Here is a 23,274-nt window from a genome sequence, read left to right as displayed (position 1 = left end):
GGTAATTAGAATAGATGGTAATGCAAGACTGAAGCATTCTGTCAGAATTTTACACCCGCAACAAATCTATCAATAGGGGGACAAAGGAAGCAGTAATCACTGCAGATCTATAGTTGGCGCTAATGCGTAATTATCATTTGTAAACCAACAAGAAGAGAAAGAAGAAGAATTCCCCGGTGATGTTTACTTGAGGTATATTTTTCTTCATTAACGTTAACAATTCGTTATTGATTTTGACACGTCTTAGATTGCTGATGACATGACATACGTGGTTTTACTGCAAGACACGTGGTACGTGGTGAGGATTTAAAACGCATTTCTTCCATGTTTACAGTAACCTCTCGGAAGTACGAAGATGCCCGAGTATTGCGTAGCTCATGGTTGCAAAAACGAGCGCAATGCCCAAGTCAAGGCACGGAAAATTACCTTTCACCGGTAAGTTTTTTCCCCGTTTCATTATAATTAGAAGTCCACCAGAGAGTAAAATGTGAACAGTCTTGATCAGATGCTAAAAATATAATAATTGATGTGTTGAAGTCTTGCAATATAGTTGTAAACAATTAGTCTTTTGAAGTATTACTAAACAGTTTTGAATTTTAAATACTTTGGGACACTGGTGCAGCAATAAGTAACCTAATGCTTTTAGAACGTAACTTAATGCTTTTAAAAAGCAACGTTAGGCTCACCTTTTTGAGCAAGCATTCTAACTTGCATTTTATTGTCTTAATTTTATGTGTATTTGGGTGTCATTTTATAATTTTGTTATTGTCATGTGAGCAGTTTGTGACCTTGGACTGGAAAATGTGCTACATAAATAAAGATTATTTACTTACTTAGTGAATCAACCTTTTGGATTTTGACTTCTTGGGCCGGTTCATCTTAATGACCAACCATTCGGAAGTTGGCAGCTTTCTTGTGCCATGCCACAACATAACAGTTTTTCCTCTGTGAATATTGAAATGCTAATGAAGTTATTTTCTATGAATTTAAGGTTTCCAAAAGAAAAACGTAAAAGGAGGCAGTGGGAAGTTGCCCTTGGGAGAGAAAATTTTGTCGCCAGTGACCATTCGGTGCTCTGCAGTGCTCACTTTAAACCTGAAGACTTTGACAGGACTGGTCAAACTGTCCGACTTAGAACTGGAGCCATACCATCGGTTTTCAGCCTTCCAGCTCATCTCCAAAATGTAGGTGTCTCGCTAAGATATTTATACTCTAGGTGTTTTAGATGCATACATTACAAATGATGAATAACACACTGTTGAATTATTTGTATTTAAACTTTATTTTAATCTTTTGCTATTTTAGCAGTCTTCTAAGAGAGCTGAAGAATGTCAGGACCCGGAGCCAATGGACCTGTCTCCGGCGGTCTCTGAACTAGACCCCGAAACCAAGGTTGTAATTATCTGAATTTGAACCACTGATCGTAACCTGTCTATGATCCTGTTGGTACTAATCTCTGATTTTTCTGTCTTTTGTCATTTCCAGAATGGTGAATGTGGAATTAATTATAAGATTAAGAATGATTCCCAGTACCACACAACTGTGAGTTCTTTGATTTAAATACCCTATCAAATTGATTCAGAGATTTGTTTATTCATACATTATTAATTCAATATAGTTTATTAATAGACATGTTTGAAGATAGTTGAAAAATATTTGTAGTCTGATAACTGTTTCAGGCAGTTTAAACCTTACTCAAAATACTTTCATCCATCTTTCTTTTAGGATCACTCCTACGCATTGCCTTCTGCTTGTCTTCTAAGGAAGAGACTAGATGAAGCCCTAGCAAGAGTGGAGAGTTTGGAACGGGAGAACAGGAACGCAAAAATCAGAGAAAGTCGGGCCAAGGAAAGGCTGCACTGTCTGCTTGATGAACTGAAGGAGAAGAATCTCATCAACATAGAGCTACAAGACAAGCTTGATTTTTACTCAGGTAAAATGGACAGTGTATGCACATATTTACCAGCTCCAAAATAACTGCCTTTGGAAGGGATTCCTAATAGAGTTTTATGTCCCACCCCCAATGGTGGTCATGGAACTTAAAAACGGAAGTCGTTTTTGCCCCACGGTAATTTATTTCTACTCATTGAATTTCAGGACTTAATCTTGACCTCCTTGAAAAGAAGAGTCATGAGTACTCACAGGACCAGCGTGAGTTTGCCCTCACGCTCAACCTCCACGGGCCAAAGGTCTATCACTACCTCAGAGAGACTCTGCAACTCCCCCTCCCACATTCAAAGACTTTGCAAAAGTAGGCATGCTGCACCTTTTTAAATAATTTAAATGCACTAGTTCAAAAAGGTGACTACGATTTTGACTTTCACCTTTTGATTTTCACCTCACAACAAATTGCATTATGAGCCGCTGGAAGCTTAAAGATCAGCTGTGTTAAAATTGTTTTTGAAGAAATGAATTATTCAATGTATGCAGTGTTTTATTTGCACTTATCAACAATGTTCCCTCTGCCGACCTACCTGCCCACCTGTTTGTTGGTCTCATTGAAAATTCCTTGGTCAGCATTTCTGGGTTTGTTGTTTGAAAGATGTTAAGATGCCACGTGAAGTTTGTTGTCACCATCTGCTTCAAAGTATTTCTGTGTGGGAAAAAAAAACCCCAAACCATTTCTAATACCCTGTTTACTTGTATCATAGCTACATATCGGTCTTTTGTAATAAAATTGCAATAAAATTGTTGTAGTCAGCGATTTATTTGTTTCATTTTCAAAGTGTGCTTTTTTTCACTAAACTCTCCAAAGAAATGTGTCCTGGTCGTTGTAAAATTTCAATCTGAGACTAGGCTGGGACTAAAAACTCTAAATGTGAGTTGGTGTGCGATGCCTTCATTATTTGGTACGAGAACAGCCACAAATCCCCTCCGAGGGAGGTAAACATTATACGACACTGCTTTCATTTACGGCAGTGTCATGGCGGCTCCTGCAGTCGGTTTTGAGAGTTCAAGCAGCATAGCTGATCGAAAGGACAATAAACGACAGGCACGACAAGAAGTACTCGAAAAGGTACAGTCTAACACCGGTTAACTATTTATTTATTTACTTAAAATCAAATTCGACTGGTGTCGGAACTTGATCCTGCTCCCGTATTAGCTAGCAACGGGCTAATAGCTAATGTCACCGATTACAGACAAACTGTACAAACACGGATGAAGCTGATAGAACTCGCCATCTGTGTTTGCCCGATGTTTTATATCCTGCATGTGGCCGTTTTGCTGTGTTTACAGCGCCTGTTATCTTCTTGCTCTCAAGCTGTGTTTACAGTGCTACAGAATTGATGATGCTTCTGCTACCAGAGTGGTGTAACCCAAGCTCATTTGTGCATTGCCCAGATGAAAGCCAACAGTCTCCGCGTTTCATTTAATTTTATTTATTTATCTTTAATTGCATCTATCTATTCTGTTTCACCCACACTGTTTAGGCCAAGCAACAGTATGAGCGAGAGGAGAGGAGGAAGGAGCTGAAGAGGCAGAGAGGGGAAGACACTTGGATGCTCCCTGAGATCACCGACAGATTGAAGGAAATAGAGAACGTAAGGCACCTTTTCCAAGTGGCAAGTGAGCAGTTACTATAGGTAGTGACCTTTAATAACTGCTCACTTGCCACTGAGCGATTAACTAGTTTGCTCTCATCATGCTGCACAGGAAGATTTGATTTTAAATAGGGATGCACCGAAAATTCGGCCACCGAAAATTTTCGGCCGAAAATGACCCAAAAGTGCATTTTCGGTTTTTGGCCGAAAGACCTAAATCACCAAAACAACACGGCCGAAACTTGTGATGACGTGAGCAAACAGCGCAGCCAGCACGCGGGAAAACGGGATAAGAGCCAGCATGTCTGCGGTGTGGACTGATTTCACTAGCTCAGAGAAAGACCCACGGATAGCATGCAATGCTGAAATTTCAAGAGGGGGTGCATCTGCAAAAGGTTTCTCCACGTCGGGTTTAATTCATCACCTGAAATCCAAACATCCCGATCGCCATTCTGAATATGAGAAGAAGGAGACACAGAAAAGGAAACTGACACCGAGCACGCCCACTCAGTCTGTGGCGGACGTTTTTGAAAAGGCAAGACAGTTTGTGCATCCACAATTCTTGGTGGATTTGTTGTTGATAAAGGCTATGGTAACCATTGTTTTGATACACTTTTATGTTGTACACACAGAACAAAATTTAAAAGGCACTTGACTTATGCACTTTGTGTTTTTATAAGAGAACATATTTAATTTTACAGTCTTTCAGCAGGCCAGTCAGTTATAAGCCTGTAAATTATTATTTAATGTACACATGAGTGGGGTCAAGTTAAACATTTTATTTTGATTTTTGAATTTTAATTTATATTGTGCATTGTTGTAATGTCAGTGCTAAATAAATATTTTCATACTTTTGTAACTGGTTTATTGCAATGCCTTGATTTTAATGAGGTTAGTACACATGTAGCCATAAATGCTGTGGTTCTAATAACCGACATAATCATTTCTTTCGGTGTTTCGGCCTTGGTTTCCTCATTTTTGGTTTTCGGTTTCGGCCAAGAATTTTTATTTCGGTGCATCCCTAATTTTAAAGCATCAACAGTTATCACTTTAACAAACAAAAATGTCACTCTGATATGGGGGACATAAGCAAAAAAGGCACATTTTAAAGCTGCAATTGTGACAAAAAAAGAAAAAGATCTCATTTATGCATTAGCTTGAGTTTATTCATTTCAATATAAGAACAAAAAGGTACACCAAAATTGATCATCTTCTCCCATACAGGAAACCTCAGTTAAAAGCAAAAAGAAGAAGGAGAAGAAACTTAAAAAGGACAAGAAAAAGAAGGCCAAGAAGGAAAAGAAGGCGACAGTATCAGCCAATGGCTCAAGTGACAGCTCAAATGTGAGTTAATTAAGTCATCCAATTTTTCTGTAGTGTATTGGAAGTCAGAAGTAAAGTACTCTTCTGCTATACTGCAGCCCCAGTTGATCAAATATTTTTTGTGGAACACATTTATTTGTCTACATTGCAGAATTTCTTGTGATATTATGGTATTCTGTGGTTTATAGATGTTTTAAAAAAATGCTTTTATTACATTATTCATGGATATGGGAAAGGAGAGCCACATTCATTTAACACACAATTTTCTTCTTTTGCTTTTGCTGTATTTCTCAGGACTCAGCTGATGAGTGGGTTGAAGCTGAGCCTCAGTCACAGCCTGCTAAAGCCTGGAAGGTGTCAGAGAAGTCAAAGTCTCCAGAGAGCAATGGCGACTCAACTCAAAATGTCCAAGTACTGTTTCCATTCTACTCCCAATGTTGCTAAAAGATATGTTTAGTGTTGCTCAATAGTTTCAAATTAATTTAAATCTTCACTTGTCTGTTGAGAAGACACTTTTAAAGTTAGTGTTGGTTTTCCCATCCATTGTTACCTAGATATTATATGTATCTCTTTCTTGTAGCGAGATGAATGGATGACTTTTGACTTTTTGGCCATGAAAACTACATCCATAGCTGAGAAAAGGGCTGAGAAAGACCGACAGAAAGAAGAGGAGCGGGCCAAAGCTCAAGCCATTGAGCAAGTGAGTATAATATTAACTTACTGCAGCTCTTTCCTCTCCTGTGAGTGGATGGAAAAATCATGTTGTGTGTTTATTTTCAGGCTGGCTTGCACAAATTAGAACTTAACCCATACTGGAAGGATGGTGGAACTGGTCTGCCCCCAGAGGAGATGGCTGGTACCGCTGCAAACAAAGGTCACATTGCTCGCAAGAATTTTATTTTAAGATTTTATTTGATCCAAAAGAATCAAAAGAAAGAGTTAAGCAAAATTAAAATGTGTTTTTCCATAAGTAGTTCATTTTAATTCCACTTGAATTTTAATTACAACATATTTTAATTTATTTTAGCATTATTATTAAACATTTAATAAAATAATAACATATGTTACATATATAAATAATTAAGAAATAATTACCACTTTTTAATTAGATGAAGGAATTAAAGAATAATTACATTTTCTTGGGGTCTCACCATGAAATATTTTTAGAATTGATTATCCTCTCGATTATCCCATCAATTATTCAAATTGGCTTCCTTGCTTTGGGCGCGCCCAGTGCTTAGAGAGTAGGAATGAGCAGGAATTCTCCAAGATGAGTGAACAGAGGAAAACACCACTTTGGGGCTGTTTTTGATGAGGAATTTGCATTAGCATACAATCTAAAAATATATCATCCAACAGGTTCAGTGGTGAATGATGGTGGGTTGAGCTGGCTGAGGAAGAACTACCAGAGGATGAAGGAACAGGCAGAACGAGAGCAGCGCAGCCTGGATGATGTGGTGGCAGACAGATATGGAGTAAGGACTAATGGATGGCAAATTTTTACAATCTATAAATGGCTGCATCTTGGGAAAACCAGCAGGCTGCTTTTAAAGCTGGTGGATTTGCAGTGCAGGAATACACAAATAAAAATAAAACGTTTATATGGTCTATTTTGCAGTCCATGAAGGAATTCCAGCAGCGACTTGCCGAGGCAGAAAAGGACGCTCGTGGACGTAGAAGCAGAGGAGAAGGGGACACTATGTTGAAAGGCAGGCAGTTGGAAGGAAAGGAGAGCAGACAGAGGTGGCGGAGAAAAGAAGATGAGCTCGAGAGAGATCAGTGGAGGAGCCATGACAAAGAGTCCCATGAGAGATATTCTGAGAGGGGAAGCTATCGAGAAAGAGAGAGGGATGGAGATAGTGAAAGAAACCCAAACAAGAACAAAGACCGATCAAGGGACCGGGGGAGAGAGAAGGAAAAGGATGAAGAGAGAGAGAGAAACAGAGATAGAGCGAGGTCCAATGTTACATCCACATCTGAGAAAAAATGGAGTCAACGTTGTTCCTCTCTTGGGTCACTGAAAGGCCATTTTCTTAAGCCGACAGAAGATGATGACAGCCAAGGTGAGTTAAGAATGTCCTTTTTCTGTCTTTTTTTTCCATGCATTTATTATTTTTAAATTATTCATTTGAAATACAGAACTAAAGGTATCTTAGATTTTCATTTGTTCATTTGTAGTATTTATTTGATATTACAGTTACTGTCGTCAGACTGCTGAACATTCAAACGTAGCATTCCTCTGCACACTTGTAAATACTGCTTTTTGTCTCCTGCACTGTTCACATACTTTATCACTGCTGCACTTTACTTTCATATTTTTATATAGAATGTCACTTTTTTTTATAACCAGCCGAAATACCTCTACATTGCTGAAAGCCGTATGCAACGAAATTTCGTTTTGTACACACCAGTGTTGACAAAATGACAATAAAGTTCTGTCTAAGTCTAAGTCTAAGTCTAAGTCAATTTTGTATCAGTGAGTATTAACAATTTTGTTCGGGGTGTACTTTACATGTTATCCAATTTCTGTCCATTTTTAATTTGTTTTCAAAAGTCCCATGTTTCTACCTTTTCCGATCACCTCATAACCAAGGCAAATTACAGCACAGTGAGAGGGTTGGGCAGCGGTAACACAGATAAGCGTTAATAAATGTAGTTGGCCCGGACAGACGTTTGGGCGCTTCAGTGAGTCAGCATTGCATACTCCACTGGGAAACATCTGCAATCCCCTTTTCCAAATTAAACGGTCTGTGCGCCTCTATTGTACCATAATTACCCCATTTAATGGTCAATGTGTTGGCTGTCCTGTAGTTGAAATTCAGAGCAGCTGTTGTGATGGGTTTTTTTCTGTGGGCGTGTTTGGTTCGATTTATATACATTGTAATGATTAGGGAAGGCCTTTATTACATTATCATTATCATGTCAGTTACTTTTGTCTCCATAGCATTTTGCTTAATTCCTACACAATTACAAATCAACTTGTCTTGAGTTTCGGTGTGTTTTTTTTCCCCCTCTGTTTTCTGTGCAGCTCCCAAGCGTGCTCATCACAATGCATCCATCGGATTCTTGAAACCCAGCTCAGACGATGAAGATTGTGGTCCACGAAGAACAAGGACTATGGACTGGAAGAAGAGTGGGAATCCTGCCAATGAGCCTCATCCTTTGGAAAAAGCACAGCAGGAGAACGCGCGAGATGCTGCACTCCTAACCTCTGCTCATCGTGATGACACAGCTTCTGCAACGACAAAATCCAGGTCAGTTGTCATTTCAGTAGAAAGAGTGGTGAACATACTGTTGACTTTGCGGCGTGCCTGAAGGGACTGTTGATTTGTATTGTCCGACCGAAAAACAGCATCCAGCAAACAAGAGGGCACACAACTAAACCTTTCCACAAATCTCGCCTGTGTTTCTTCTAATTATTGTTCTGGTTTAAGGCACCTGCAGGAATTCTTAAAATGCCCTGCCTGTATCTATCCACAGTAGTCATCATATTTCTAGAATAATGGTTGCCTAAAACAGTTAGTCTCTTGTGTGTTCTCTGAAGTTTTTTTCGGTTTAAAATCTTTGTCTCTTTATACATGGGCTATTTAACACATTTTTGAAGCCTCTGTCAATGTTTTTTTTATCTTTCTTTAATCAGCCATCAATCTTTACTGAAATAAATCTGCAAACTATTTTAATTATTTCATATTTATTTTATTATTATTACTTTTCACCATATTTTTTGAATAAAGTAATTATAGAAGCACATTTCAGTTTGAGTACTGTAAGCTTAATGAGACTATTACAGCACAAAGCTTATACAGGTAATATAGAGTATAAATTATGCTCAGTTGCAATAAATAACATTTATTATTGTGGTTCACGTTTGCAGTGGTGTAGGCTCCAACTGTACTTGATCATATTGAGAGGTGTTTCTAAAACAAACAGAAAATCCTTGCAGCACGAAAGAAATCAGCAGTGTTCTTGCCCCATTGCATTTAGTAATGAGAAGTCTAACAACCCAGAACGTGGCTTCGCAGAGGTTAATGAATCAGAACTGACAAACATGGCGAGAGATTGGAAAAAGACAATTACACACAGCAAATGGTTGAACCAAAATGCTCCCCATCACTTTCCTTATCGACATTTAGAAAGGTTCTTATACAATTGGAGACAACATTCCCCAGCCATCCATTTTCTTTTTCACAAATCAGTGATATAAGTAGTGCCAAATATCAAATCATGGGATTATTATTCAAAATCAACATGTTTTTAGGTCACATTGTTGCCTTTTTCCTAAATGTCTTTTTATGTTTACTTCAAGCGAGAGTGACGGTGATGCAGAGGAGGAAGAGCTCCCACTTCTCTCTGAGGAAGAGATGAACAAACTGGGAGCCAAAATGGTGAAGGCTGAGATTTTGGGGAACACCGTAAGTTGGCAATCTAAATGTTTGATACCGAAATACATTCTTCGTGCCACAGCAAGTTATTATAGAAATTTTGGCAAAATGACACAAAACAAAGCTGAAAAATAAATGAATATTTCTTTGACTTTATTTTAGGCCATGGTTGAGAAGTTAAAAGCCCAGTTGGATGCAGCTCACAAAGCCATAGAGAGCCACGCCGCACGGAAGAAGCTTCATGAAACATCAAAATCAAACCAGGTTTTAATATACTACATTTGTCAGTCTGTTTCTCTTGGACTTCTGTCCACCTACTTCCCAAGTCCCTAAAAAGTATTTTCTGACAGTTTTAAAAATGATAAACCAAAGACTCGCGATTCGGGTGCCAAAAGCGTGTGATCGGACATTCCTCGAAACCACTATAACGATCAACGCTACATCAAGTTCAATTTTCCACGACTTTGGCAGAGATGTTTGGTTTCTTTTCGTGGAGCTATGCATACTTAAGAGAAGTGAGTAGTTGACGTCATGAGCAGAGAGTTATGAGTTCACACTAACCTCCTCGGTGGCATTGCTATAAATGCTCATGTGCAACAACAATGTGAGTAATGGTATGCAAGTTGGGGCAGATTAATCGCAACGGTGATGAAGTCCACTGTAGAGCAACTCAGAAAAAAAGAAATCATTCTTAAGTTTTAGTGCACTTATCAGCTAAGAGGCTCTCCAGGCCTCAAAGTGATGGAGTGCTCTTGACCCGCGCTTGTTGGAGTTCCTCCCAGTCTGTCTTGTTATGGAAGCACTTTGGCTCATCTTCATGTTTTGCAGCTTTGACTCAAACTCATATTTACGTTCTAGCCTGAATGTGTGCACCCTCGCCAGGCCTAATTCATAACTGAAGGACATAATATACTGTATGCCCTCCCTTCTTACCCTATTTCATCATTCCATCTCTTCAAGAGAGCTTTTTTTTATGCTTTACTGAGACCTGCGTCTAATCAGAAGTCGCCTGCGGCTACACAGTCTAATTCCCTTTGGAAAGCAATCAACATAGAGTTCCACTAAATGGGTGAACGATGTTATAACAAGAACACGAGGAAAAGATAAAGATATCTATAAATATATATTTTCTGGGATTTTTAAGGTGGCGGGCTGCTCCAGTGAAGACCGAGAAGTCCTACTATTCAGAACTGATCACGCTGGTCAGGCCTGGCCTGTCAAGCCCATGTCGAGACCCCAGGAGCCCCACGGAGGACGTCGGAAGAAGAAGGGGGTAAGGGATACACAACAGAATAACAGCAAAAACAATCTCACTCCTGCCAAACATAATAATTACGATATGGCTTTACATTCTCCCTCACTTATGTGATTCTGGAATGTGAGGCATATAAGTTAATGAGGAAGTAACTGATGTGTTTTTTTTCTTTTGTTTTATAATCAACCCAGTTTTCAGGGTAGAATTTTATTCAAAGAATATTCCAATTAAATTCCTGATGTCATTTACATTCTTATTCATTATGATGGGCCAAACTAAATATACATCCAGACCAGTCAGCATATGACATGCACACTTGCAGAATATAATGATATCCCATACGAGAGCGGTGTCAAATATTCTACAATGTTGCAATATAGTTGTTTGCCACTGCAAATGAGTACCACAATAATGAATACCTTGTAAAATCGACATCAACAGTATTGTCTCTGCAAATACAGATTTTTTTTTTATGCTGCTCTTGTATTGCACTGTAATAACTTAGACACACTTAGAAGTGATTTTGATGTATTTCAGCATGCAAATTGATGAAGTAATATTTGTTTTACCTAATGTGAACATTGGTTTTATCAACATTTGAAGACCCCCTCCCTTATTAATTAATAGTGGACTGTACTGCGAACATGCTGCCAATGACATTAACTTGCATTCGGCATGCTCAAACTCTCTGTCCAGATTGAGACTCACGTCGATGGGCAGCGGGTGAGGTACTTCCAGGATGACGACAGTGTGGGTCTGAAGGAGATGGTCAGGAGGGAGAAGATGAGCTCAGCCCAGGATCAAAACGCCCTCTATTCTCGAATGGCTGCCAAGGTAAGAAGGCACTTTTATCACAAAGAGTGCAGCGCTTAACACGTTCCAGCCAAAACCATGACCTTGAGGAAAAAATAATTGAAAAAGCAGTCTGGCATCTTGAAGATAAGATTAGTTATTTTCTTCGCCTGGCAATTTAAACACTATTGTTCGCTGTCTTGCAAAGCTGCAGAACTCAGTTAATTCCTATTAAGTAAGAACGTGACAGTCAAAGCAGCCAGCATTTGCGTTTACAAGTTGCTTTGTACAGTTAACACAGAACTCAATGAGATGGCAAAAACTGTCCATTTCTGTTGGCCCACAGGAATATCAATTCCACATGCACACATAAAAATACACACCATCCTGCATCAACAGACTGTGACACTAAAAAATATTTCCACAGTTACAATAAACATACATACATAAATATCGTTTATAATCACAGTTATAGATTTCTGATTGGGAGTGAAAATTGGTTGTGTTTCAAAGATTCTTTTACATATCTCCATCACCTCGTGTGTTCCACACAATTTCTTTTACTCCTTGTTTAATTAGTACCATATCCCTTGTTTATTAACGTTTCCCTCAAATCTCTCTTCTTGCAGTTCTCCAATTGAACTGAATTAGTGAACCAATCTAACGCAATTAAAATTATGAGAATACATCTAAGGAGATCCAGGAGACAGTCACTGAATATAATATTGCAATATGCAGCTTTGTCTCCCTTTACATCACAGGTGTCAAACTCAAGGCCCGGGGGCCAGATACGGCCCGCCACATCATTTTATGTGCCCCGCGAAACTCGTGTGTCATTACTAGAATTGCAAATTGTCTTCACTTTTAATAATATCCTTTTTTTTTTATATTTGACCAGTTTTTACTCGTCTGGTTTGAAAACGAGTTATTTATCAGTTTGTTTTGTATCTTTTACTGTATATAATATGAGGTGCTCATACATTTATTTGGGTTGACAGTCATACTGGCCCTCCGAAAGAAGCTATGACTACATTGCGGCCCGCAGAAAAAATTAGTTTGACACCCCTGCTTTACATAATATTTTATAATTGAGTATATTGTCACCTTACCTTAAAAGAACATTTCAAAATAGTTATGACAATACACTGGCATATAAACGGAGAGTACCGCCTCTGTGATTGCCATGGCAACACTAGATCACCTACTTTAGTGCTTTACAATAGTGTTGGTCTTTTACAAAATCCTCACGTGTGCCGCTCGCCCTCTGTTCAGAGTTGTGTGCAAGGTGTGAACCTTGTTTTGTTTTAAATAAAGCTGCTGTGTTGTAACAAGTTTTTAAAAAATATTATTAATTGGCCTGAGCCTAGGTCAGTGCAGATTTGTGTTTGCCACAGTGGCGTAAATCAGTTTTCAAATTCACACTCAATCGGCGTCAATGTTCGTTTTAATGTCAGTGACAGTACACTTCACATCCATCTGAACATATGCTATGCAGCTCGAATAATCGACATGTGTATGCAGTTTTACGTACAGTTGCTGCAGACAATGTTTTCGCGGACGGTGAGGGGTACACACACACACACACACACACACACACACACACACTCAAACACCTTCCTGCAATTTCACTAAATTAATCCAATTTTCAGTCTCACTCACTCCCCCACTTAATCACTTACACACACTTAAGCTGTGCTTGCCTCTCTCGCTCTTTCTCCCTCCCCATCTCTTTGTTTCTCTTTCTCTCATCTCTCTCTTCCTCTCATTTCTCTCTCACTCCCCCTTCCCTCTTTCTTGCTCTTGCTCTTGCTCTCACTCGCTCACTCGCTCACTCACTCACTCACTCACTCACTCACTCACTCACTCACTCACTCACTCACTCACTCACTCACTCACTCACTCACTCACGCACGCACGCACGCACGCACGCACACACTCAAGATAACATTGCGTCAGCACCTACACACAGTGATGTTATGATTAAAGGGTCAATAATTATCAGTTTACATATCCAACATATTTTATAATCCAAAAATGAATCCAATCTCAGTAACACAGTTATTTCTTTACTGCCTCATGACCCCCCCCCCCCCCCCCCCCCCCGCCCTGTACTTCACCACCATGACTCGTCTTCTAATGGACCCCCTAGATGATGGGGAAGACGGACGGTGACAACTACACTCTGGATGACATGTTTGTGTCAAGTGCGGCACAAAAAGAGGGCGAAGGGAGGGAGGATGAGAGGCTGAGGAACCGAGCCACCGAGGAAAGTAGGAGGCTGGCGACTTCCATGGAGAAATGCCGTCATTGTTTCAACAGCCAGGAGCTCCAAAAGCACCTCATAGTGGCCATTGGGAGCAAGGTAATCATCAGTCCATTCATAATGGCAGTCATAATAATAACATTACTATACAATGAAAAGCACTGACAGCAGTGGTGACGATTTATTTTCCCCGAGGGGCGTACGTATAAAAATGAAAAGAATTTGTATATTTTGTCGATATAAGAATATAAAATTTTCAAATTTATGATGCACTTGTGTTTATATTAAAAAAATGTGTTGTTTTATATCCAGGTATACCTAAGTCTACCTGCGGGAGTGTCCATGACAGACGGCCACTGTCTCATCTGTCCCCTCCAGCATCACTGCTCCGGTACCACCTTGGATGAGGATGTCTGGTCAGAGATACAGGTGGACCAACCAGTCGTCTCTTATCCTGTATGATTATCAGAGCGATTACTCTCACTAACTGAGTTCACTCCTTTCCTGCTTTGTGGTATGTAGCTGTTCAGACGCAGCTTGGTGCGCATGTTTGAGTCGCAGGAGCTGGATTGTGTGTTCATGGAAACACACATGAATTTACGCAGGAGACCGCACATGGTCCTGGAGTGTATCCCACTCCCCCGGGACCTGGGTGATATGGCACCTATATACTTTAAGGTATATTTGAGTTTGTATTTGCAGTATTTTGGCCTAACCACATTTGGATGTCCTCTAAAAAAACAGCTAATCTGATGTGCCTGCCCCCTAGAAAGCAATCATGGAGTGTGATGAGGAATGGGCCATGAACAAGAAAGTCGTTGACCTTTCTTCAAAGGACATCCGCAAAGCTGTAAGTTTGTTACCTCTTTTGTTTACATTCATGGTATCCCAGCATCGTTTTTAAAATGTCAATTTGGACATACTAATAGACCAATTTGTTTCCTTTGTGCTTCATGTTTTTTTTTGTTGTCTTTCCCTCCTACCTCTTCCTTCATTGTCCTGTGATGTGAAATGCTTTCCGCCTGGTTAATTGTTTGTGTGCTGCAGGTTCCCCGAGGGCTGCCCTACTTTGCTGTCGACTTTGGACTCCAGGGAGGGTTTGCCCATGTAATTGAAAATGAGCAAAAGTTCCCATATTACTTTGGCAAGGTCAGTTTATGCATTAACAGTTCCGCATGATAGTGTTTTTGTACTTATTAATTGCGCCATAGAGAATATCAATTTGTGTTTGTAACCATCTTTGGTTTTACAGCTGCAAGCAGTCAGTTACAAAATGATTAGATCACAAAATAGTTTGTGTAAGATTAGAATTGTCACATTGTTTCAAATTATTGTTGGAACTGAGTGAAACAAAAATAATGTCAGCCTTCTTGTACTTGTTCAAAACTGTTTCAATAGGATTAATCTGCTTTCTCATAACAGGAAGTGGTTGGAGGTATGATGGACGTGGAGCCAAGGCTTTGGAGGAAATTGATACGTGAGAACTTCGACGATCAGAGGAAAAAGGTTCTGCGGTTTGCCCAATGGTGGAAAGAGTACGACTGTACCAAGAGTGAGGCCTAGCAGGACACATGCAAACACACACTCTGAAAGACTGACTGTGGACTAAACCATCATGTGCAGACACTATTGCATCCATAGATGGAGAAAGTTTGATTTTATTAGTACCAACATTTTTGCATTTTTTTTTTTTTTTATAACCTGAGATATTTCTATTGAAATACACACGAAACAGATAAAATGCTACTACATAGCAATAGGATATAAATGAAACAAATAATTTGCCATTTTTTTTCCCATATTTTAAGGAAAACTTGTAGAAAGGTGGGCCAGGGGCTAAATAAGAACCCAATTTTTCTTTTTTTAAACTTTCATTCGTTTTTTGGGGGGATTTTTTTTTTTTTAATCTCAAAACATAAAATAAATAGCCCATACATTGGATTAAAAAAAATACAAGCACACCAACAGATCCCAGATTTGGCTGTATCTCATTAAGTGTTTTTTTTCTTGGTTCATCCCTTGAGAGTATTCCAGGGAAACAATTGAGTATAAAAAATCAAGGACGGGGAGTCACAGGTGGTGGGCGATATCAATGAATATGGATCATTTGTTGCTGATCCGTAATTTGGATTGTGTGACCTTGGATTCTGAAAACAATTGACATCTAGCAGATCATTAAAAAAACAATTGTGGAAAAGTCATTTGTCAAGTCTATAGGATGTCGTGTATCTATGAATGATAAATATAATTTGTGTATGCCTGCCTCCATGATGATAGCAAATGTGCAACTGATCAATTGTTATGATCGTAACAGGACCAGCCGTTATATTTACCTTGGGATTTCATAGGTCCTTTGGCCTCACATTCATATGCAGCTGTCACTTAATTGTTGGAGGCTGTGGTGTCACGAGAGCCTTTCAGAGGAGAACCATGCCACAGCCTCCCAACCCTCGCACACAGTCATCTCCTCTTGCAAGCAATCAACCACCTTGCCCCCGAATGGGTCCTCATCATTTCTTTCACACAGGATACTGTTGGCTCTTTGATTAGCTCATCACTGCAAAAAGTCATCATAGTTCACGTCGCATTGTAGAATCCTCTTCGCATGAATGTGCAGCTCTGCATTTCAATGTATCACAGAAGGTTAGTCTTTTGTTGTGTTGCATATTGTTTGAACATATATACATATGTGGACTTTTTTGCCTTCACATTTGAGGCTCTAACACAGGGGTGTCAAACTCATTTTTTCGCAGGCCGCATTGTAGTCATAGCTTCTTTCGGAGGGCCATTATGACTGTCGCCCCAAATAAATGTATGAGCACCTCATATTATATACAGTAAAAGCTACAAAACAAACGGACAAATAACTCGTTTTCAAATCAGACTACCGTAATTTTCGGACTATAAGTCGCGTTTTTTTTTCATAGTTTGGGTGGGGGGGCGACTTATACTCAGGAGCGATTTATATACATATATATGGGTTTTTTTCACTTTTTTGGGCATTTTATGGCTGGTGCGACTTATACTCCGGTGCGACTTATAGTCCGAAAATTACGGTAGTAAAAACTGGTCAAATATTTATAAAAAAAAAGATATTAAAAGTGATGACAATTTGCAATTCTAGTAATGACACATGAATTTGATGCACAATTTGTCTTCGCCGGCCACATAAAATGATGTGGCGGGCCTTATCTGGCCCCCGGGCCTTGAGTTTGACACCTGTGCTCTAACATTAATAGAGGCCATTGCCCCTGTGACAAATCTTTAGTTCATAGCAGCCCACTGAACAATGCGATTGAACAATTCAGTTGCATAGTGCTTTTATTTGGGCCTCCGCACACCACGATGGAGCAGATCACGACTGAAGCCGACCATTGCAAAAATTACTATTGGCAACCCTCCACTGCAACACCAAGCAATTGGGCACTACTGTACTGTATTCTTATTATTCTTATTGTTGTATAGAAGTATTCATGAGATGGGAATGCCATAGAGCTCAATTGTTAAAATATGTCTACAGTACGTTAGCCTGCATAGTGGACCCGGACGTTTTGGATCTTATGCGCTTGGCCAGATTTGACAGGGGACAACCTCATTTAGATTGCGTATATTTCATGAGGTGGCACGTTTAAGTTGACACGAGAATCTGCACAGCCAAAAAAAGTGCAAAACTGTGAACCTTTTCGGACATAAGCACACAGAGAAATGTGCAAAAGGGCACTTGTCCGTTTTGGTGACAGCTCAAGTGAGTAATTGTTACATGTTATTCAAGTTGTAACACTAAAGGCAAGTTGACTTTTTTCAGATAACAACTTAGTGCTATGAAAACAAGAAAATTAACCTTTGCAAGAATTAGGCTGAAATCACTGTCAGCAAGAATACAAAAGGAAACAGAGAAAACATATTTCCCAGAGGAAAGTGTTGAATATGTAGTTATTAGTCTCCTGGATGTTTTATTGTTGTCAAACAATAAAGTCCCCAAGGTACAGCAATCAGCTTTCAGGCGATATGTGCAGCCTTTACTATTCACAATCAAGCACTAACTTTGTATGCCACTCAAGTGAACAATACTTTGTAATTAAACAAGGGTAGTCTAAGCACAGACCTCAACAAGGGCCAATAATAATATTAGCTAGTGCTAGATTTTTTTCTACCCGGTGTCAAGGCTGCCTTAATGCTGTAAGGGAGACAAATGGTTTCGGAGAGAAGTGTACACTCTTGTTTTAGTCATGCACTTTACAAAACATTTAATAATCCAGTCTTTATCTGGTATCCCTTTCTGTCTCCAGGGACTTGTTGGTTATTTATGCTGTATAAGTGCTCAAGAAGATTTATTGCTAATAGTAGCAGAGTGCTGTGGAGTGATGTGTGGTTATGGCCAATTAGGCTGTTTGGAGATTTATGACCAAGACGGCCGTCTCTTGCTTTGTCCTGTCTCCTCGCCGTGCGCACACATCTCAAGTGATATTTTGGAAACGCCCAGACCGCATTGACATTCTTTTTTTTTTTTTTTTTATTACACATGCAGGACCAATCTGCCACTGTGTGAGATGCACTTGGCAGAAAAATAGGTTATGTGCATATGTTGAAGTCTAATACAATGGAAATGTTCCTTTAAAATCTGTTTATTACCACATATTGATTTAACTACACTTCATAGTATTTTTGTATTTGAATATTGTTGCCTTATACAGTACTTGAAATGGGCAAAGTAATAGAAATTATTGTTGCTATATCACTGATATTTTACTCCTGTATACTATTTGTATACTGACCAACATGGTCTGTATGCCTGCACACCTTTGTGTCATGTGGCAGAACTTCTTTCCTTGTACTTCAACACTAACTATATACATGCTGTAAACTTATGGGTGTGCGTGTTTTCCAGGCTTTTTAGAGCCCACATAAATAGTCAGGGTATACCTGAGATGACACTGTACTTCTTCGCCTCCTTTCATGACCATATAAGTCTCCGCTCTGCAGATGCCGCATGTTGAAATGTAGTGTACTCATAAACGATGACATTTTACAATATAAGGCATAACAGCACGACAGTGCTCCCGCTTACTGTCCTTTTAGTTTTTTTTTACACATACATCCTCCGTGTGCTTTCATTCTTTTCCAACCACTTGTTGCTTTTTCCTTAAATGGCACACCTAAACATTATGAAGGGCAAAAAAAGATGTCATCTCACGTCACAAAAAAAATTATCTAGTGTGATATTGGGGCTCATTTAGTTGAACACACAGCTGTTATTTGACTGCATGAACGGTGACAGATGCCCGAGCGTTTAATTGGGCTACATGTCACTATACCTCACTGGCATGGCAACAGACGCACTATTTGCAGTAAATAAATCATTTTCGCAGCAATTAAGTGAAATTGGATAATTTCCCACTGCACACGTGAATGATCTCATAGCACGATGATGCGCCGAGCCAACCTGGTTGGCAATCACTGCTCTATTGTTTATATGTATGTTCAAAAGTTGCACGGTGGTTGAACAGACTAATTGCTAGAGCAAGTTTTGCGGTTGCACTGGAGTCGGTTGAGACTGTGGTGGAATAGGGGAACTTGTCAAGGCTCTTGGCAATTCCACACCAACCCCGCTGGCTCACTGCCTTCTTAACAGCAGAGGAGCTGCTTCAGTGATGGATTGCTCTCGTGGCGATGCTCCGCTGTCACATTCTGGAATTCTTTTTTGTAGAATGGCAGATGTTTGTGATAAGATAGCAGTGATTTTTTTCAGCACATCATATATCTACTATTTTTTCAGTTACTAGTTGATTGTTTTAAACACACAAACCAAGTGTAGTTGATAACACGAAAATACAGATCAGATATTCCGAATGATCACAATCCTATGTATAATATGCTGTAGTTATTAACTCATTCACTGCCAGCCCAGTTGAAATACGGTAATCTCTCGTTTATCGCGGATTATTGGTTCCAAAAACCACCCGCGTTTAGTGAAATCCACGAAGTACGGTCACCAACAAGAAGTACTGGGCAGGCTAACGAGTTAGGGGAAAGATGCTAACTCGCGATCGTGCTAACACGCAAAAACGGACTTCTAAAGGGATGTAAACGAACATCTGGAGCAATACTACATTGTCCTAGTTAGACACATGTTTCCTCAATTTAGAATTTTTATTTTGACTTTTAAATGTTGTTTGTAGGGTGAGAAGTTCGGTCATCCGGGAGAGACTCGGAGTAGAGTCGCTACTCCTCCACGTTGAGAGGAGCCTGATGAGGTGGCTCGGGCATCTCATCAGGATGCCTCCTGGACGCCTCCCTGGGGAGGTGTTCCGGGCATGTCCCACCGGTAGGAGACCCCGGGGACGACCCAGGACGCGCTGAAGAGACTATGTCTCTCAGCTGGCCTGGGAATGCCTTGGGATCCCCCGGGATGAGCTGGATGAAGTGGCTGGGGAGAGGGAAGTCTGGGAGTCCCTCCTGAAGCTGCTGCCCCCGCGACCCGACCCCGGATAAGCGGAAGAAGATGGATGGATGGATGTTGTTTTTAATTTGGGAAAAAAATCTGCGATGTAGTGAAGCCGCGATAAACGAAACGCGAAGTAGCGAGGGATCACTGTAAATCTTTGATGTCTATAGGCGTCAATGGCAGTGAATGAGTTCAAATCAGATGTAATCCCATCCAAGTCAGATGTTCCTATTGACTGACACCACAATGGCCAGAGTTGCCCTTCTCTAATTCCAGGATAGCGCACTTACTGAGCTATTGCCCTGTCTGCACTCGGCTATAGACCAGGCTTATCATCTCTGGGACATTATTTATTCCATTGTTGAGTTTGCTTTATTAAAAGCCAATGTTATTACTGATGGATGCATGCTTGATTGCAAGAGCAAGCAACCAGATAAGGAAAGAGAAAAGTGGGGCGGGGGGGGGACGGAGAGAGAGAGTACTGGCAATTTAGTATGAGGTGTGTTGAGTTCATGCGGCTTCAAAAAGTCAAATGAATTAGTACCTTCAGGAAATTACAGTGAGTTGTGGCTTGATGCATCATGTCTCGTTCCTGCTCCTCTGTGTTCGCTCGTCCCTTTGGGGCTCGTAATGAGCAGACATGCTCTGCCAGTTGAGGTCAAGGTCATGGTTGTCATTAGTGCCAAACACGAGCGTCATCCTGTTTTCTGACAGGAGGCAACGAGCGTGCGCAATGACTTGCAGCTCATTTGCGATCTGCCTGTTGCGCCATTTTGTGCTTGTGTTGAATACCGTCACAAGTAGGAATTGGAATTAACTCACTGCAATCAGATAATGGTCAGTTGTTGTCTGCGTTTATTTCAATATTTATGGAACTGTTTGTGGGTATACCGGCCTACTGATAAATAATTCGTACATGAATTTAGCACACTGATTTTAATTAATTGTTTCTGACAATAATTAGTAAACAAATAAATGACCATGTAATACTTTATTTCTACAAATCTTACAATTTCAAGTCAAGTCAAGTTTATTTGTATAGCCCTAAATCACAAGCAGTCTCAAAGGGCTTCACATAGACAAAAATTGACAATTATTCTCAAAGCATCCCCTGATCATAAGCTCCCAAAAGGTCAAGGAAAAACTAAAAAAAAAAAACTACCAGGGGAAAATGAGAAACCTTGAGAAGGGACCACACATGGAAGGATCCCCCTTTCAGGATCACCAGGCTGCAATGGATGCAGAGAGGGCACAAATAATACATAATATGAAAATCAATGAAAAAGTGGATGTCCTAGTCAAAGCGAAGAGCTGCCGGAGGAGCCCTCAATTGTCCTGGCAGTGTCTTCGAGGAGGTTGAGCTGCAGTTCCCCCATCCTGAATTGGTCCACGAGAATCCAGATAGCCGCTGTCAGCTTGAGTGCCACCTAACCACCTCCCCAGCCGGGGAGGGGTGGGGAGAGGGAGCGAAAACAAACTCCAGCCGAATCGGCCACTACAGGTTAATTAAAGGCCATATCATAGAAATGTGTCTTTAAACGTGTCTTAAATGTTTCTACTGAGGTAGCAGTTCTAATATCCATTGGTAGGGCATTCCAAAGCTCTGGAGCCCGAATAGAAAATGCTCTAGACCCTGCAGACATTTTCTTGGCCCTCGGTGTCGCTAAAAGACCAGCGTTTTGCGAACGAAGGTTACGAGACGGGACATCAGGAACAACTAGGTCGACGAGATATGAAGGCGCTAAGCCATGCAGTGATTTATAGGTTAGTAGAAGAACCTTGAAGTCACATCTTAAATGGACCGAGAGCCAATGTAAGTTGGCTAATATTGGGGTAATGTGATCAAATTTTCTTGTCCGTGAGAGCAGCCTTGCAGCAGCATTTTGTAGTAACTGTAGACTTTTGATGCGGGACTTAGGAAGACCAGAGAATAATACATTACAGTAGTCCAGGCGCGACGTGACGAACGCATGTATAATAGTTTCCGCATCACCGGTCGAGAGGATCGGACGAATCTTTGCAATATTACGAAGGTGAAAAAACGCAATTCTGGTTATATTCTTAATGTGCTTTTGAAAGGGGAGCGTTTGGTCAAATATTACCCTGAGATTAGTTACAGTATCGCTCTGAGTGATAGTACGGTTATCTATAGTTATAGTGGTTTCCTTAAGTGTTGATAACGAGTTGGACCAATTATCAACATCTCAGTTTTATCTGGGTTAAGACGAAGGAAGTTGAGAGACATCCATTGCTTGATCTCCGCAAGGCACGCCTCAAGATTACAACAATCCCGCGGATCTGTCATCGATAACGGCATATACAATTGGGTGTCATCCGCGTAGCATTGAAAACTAATATTATATTTACGTATTATGTCCCCAAGCGGAATCATATAAATATTAAATAGAATTGGTCCGAGTACCGATCCCTGTGGGACACCACACGTAGCATTATAAAGCTCAGAGGACGTATTGCCATGGACCACTCGGTGCGTCCTGTCTGATAGATAGGAATAGAACCAGCCTAGTGCTGACCCTGAAATACCAACACAACTTTTAAGACGCCCTAATAAAATATCGAAGTCTACAGTGTCAAAGGCAGCACTAAGATCGAGTAGTAACAATACAGATGAAGTGTTTGAATCCATAGCTATGAGGAGATCGTTAGTCACTTTAGCAAGTGCTGTCTCAGTGGAATGATTAGCTCTAAAACCAGACTGAAAAGAGTCATATCGATTATTGGCGACCATGTAATCAATAAGCTGCTGCGCTACTACTTTTTCAGGAAGTTTTGCTATGAATGGGAGGTTTGAAACTGGCCTATAATTACTGAGACAGTCCGGGTCAAGATTTGGTCGCTTAAGTAACGGTTTAATGATAGCGGTTTTAAAGGCTGTTGGCACTATCCCAGAGGAGACAGATAGATTGATTATATTTAAGACGGACGGTCCTAAAATTTGAAATAATTCTTTAAGTAGTTTGGTTGGAAGAGGGTCGAGTAAACATGTTGTTTGTTTAGCCGCACTAACCAATTGTGTAAGCCTTTCAAGGGACAAGCTTTTAAAATTTGAGAGGGTTATTGCATGATCATCAGCGCTGGTAAACGGCGGTCTCGACTGAGCGATTGGAATGGTATTCTTGATCTCATCCCTAATGGATTCAATCTTTTGAGCAAAAAATTTCATGAACTCGTCAGCTGAGTGGAAGGAACTATCGGGGGTCGGCTGGCGTAGTGTCAGCTTTGCCACTGTATCAAATAGGTGTTTAGGATTG

General features: G+C 40.3%; 2 protein-coding genes across 2 annotated transcripts; both read left to right on the top strand.

Moving 5' to 3' along the window:
- Positions 1–134: 134 nt before the first annotated feature.
- Positions 135–2,266, top strand: LOC119132051 (THAP domain-containing protein 2-like). Its single transcript, XM_037266939.1, has 6 exons — positions 135–435; positions 992–1,184; positions 1,306–1,392; positions 1,486–1,542; positions 1,726–1,933; positions 2,098–2,266. The coding sequence occupies exons 1-6, from the start codon at positions 356–358 to the stop codon at positions 2,253–2,255; spliced, it is 783 nt and encodes a 260-aa protein (XP_037122834.1). The 5' UTR covers positions 135–355; the 3' UTR covers positions 2,256–2,266.
- A 618-nt stretch (positions 2,267–2,884) lies between these two features.
- Positions 2,885–15,758, top strand: cwf19l2 (CWF19 like cell cycle control factor 2). The gene is made up of 19 exons (XM_037267974.1): positions 2,885–3,016; positions 3,432–3,542; positions 4,767–4,886; positions 5,160–5,276; positions 5,446–5,565; positions 5,646–5,739; positions 6,225–6,340; positions 6,484–6,928; positions 7,894–8,119; positions 9,172–9,277; positions 9,410–9,511; positions 10,392–10,520; positions 11,199–11,336; positions 13,444–13,656; positions 13,870–13,986; positions 14,080–14,235; positions 14,327–14,407; positions 14,605–14,706; positions 14,980–15,758. The coding sequence occupies exons 1-19, from the start codon at positions 2,924–2,926 to the stop codon at positions 15,118–15,120; spliced, it is 2,727 nt and encodes a 908-aa protein (XP_037123869.1). The 5' UTR covers positions 2,885–2,923; the 3' UTR covers positions 15,121–15,758.
- Positions 15,759–23,274: the final 7,516 nt, after the last annotated feature.

Source organism: Syngnathus acus, chromosome 13 (assembly GCF_901709675.1).
Source record: "Syngnathus acus chromosome 13, fSynAcu1.2, whole genome shotgun sequence".
NCBI lineage: Eukaryota > Metazoa > Chordata > Actinopteri > Syngnathiformes > Syngnathidae > Syngnathus > Syngnathus acus.
This window is presented reverse-complemented; position numbering and strand designations above follow the sequence as displayed.

What these genes read in the sequence shown, in the direction of transcription:
- LOC119132051 (XM_037266939.1), top strand. Translation starts at nt 356, where the DNA reads ATGCCCGAGTATTGCGTAGCTCATGGTTGCAAAAACGAGCGCAATGCC. An exon ending in CGGAAAATTACCTTTCACCG is followed by an intron (nt 436 to 991) that starts GTAAGTTTTTTC and finishes TATGAATTTAAG; the next exon opens with GTTTCCAAAAGAAAAACGTA. An exon ending in ATTCCCAGTACCACACAACT is followed by an intron (nt 1,543 to 1,725) that starts GTGAGTTCTTTG and finishes TCTTTCTTTTAG; the next exon opens with GATCACTCCTACGCATTGCC.
- cwf19l2 (XM_037267974.1), top strand. Translation starts at nt 2,924, where the DNA reads ATGGCGGCTCCTGCAGTCGGTTTTGAGAGTTCAAGCAGCATAGCTGAT. An exon ending in TGGTACCGCTGCAAACAAAG is followed by an intron (nt 5,740 to 6,224) that starts GTCACATTGCTC and finishes ATCATCCAACAG; the next exon opens with GTTCAGTGGTGAATGATGGT. An exon ending in AGAAGATGATGACAGCCAAG is followed by an intron (nt 6,929 to 7,893) that starts GTGAGTTAAGAA and finishes TTTTCTGTGCAG; the next exon opens with CTCCCAAGCGTGCTCATCAC.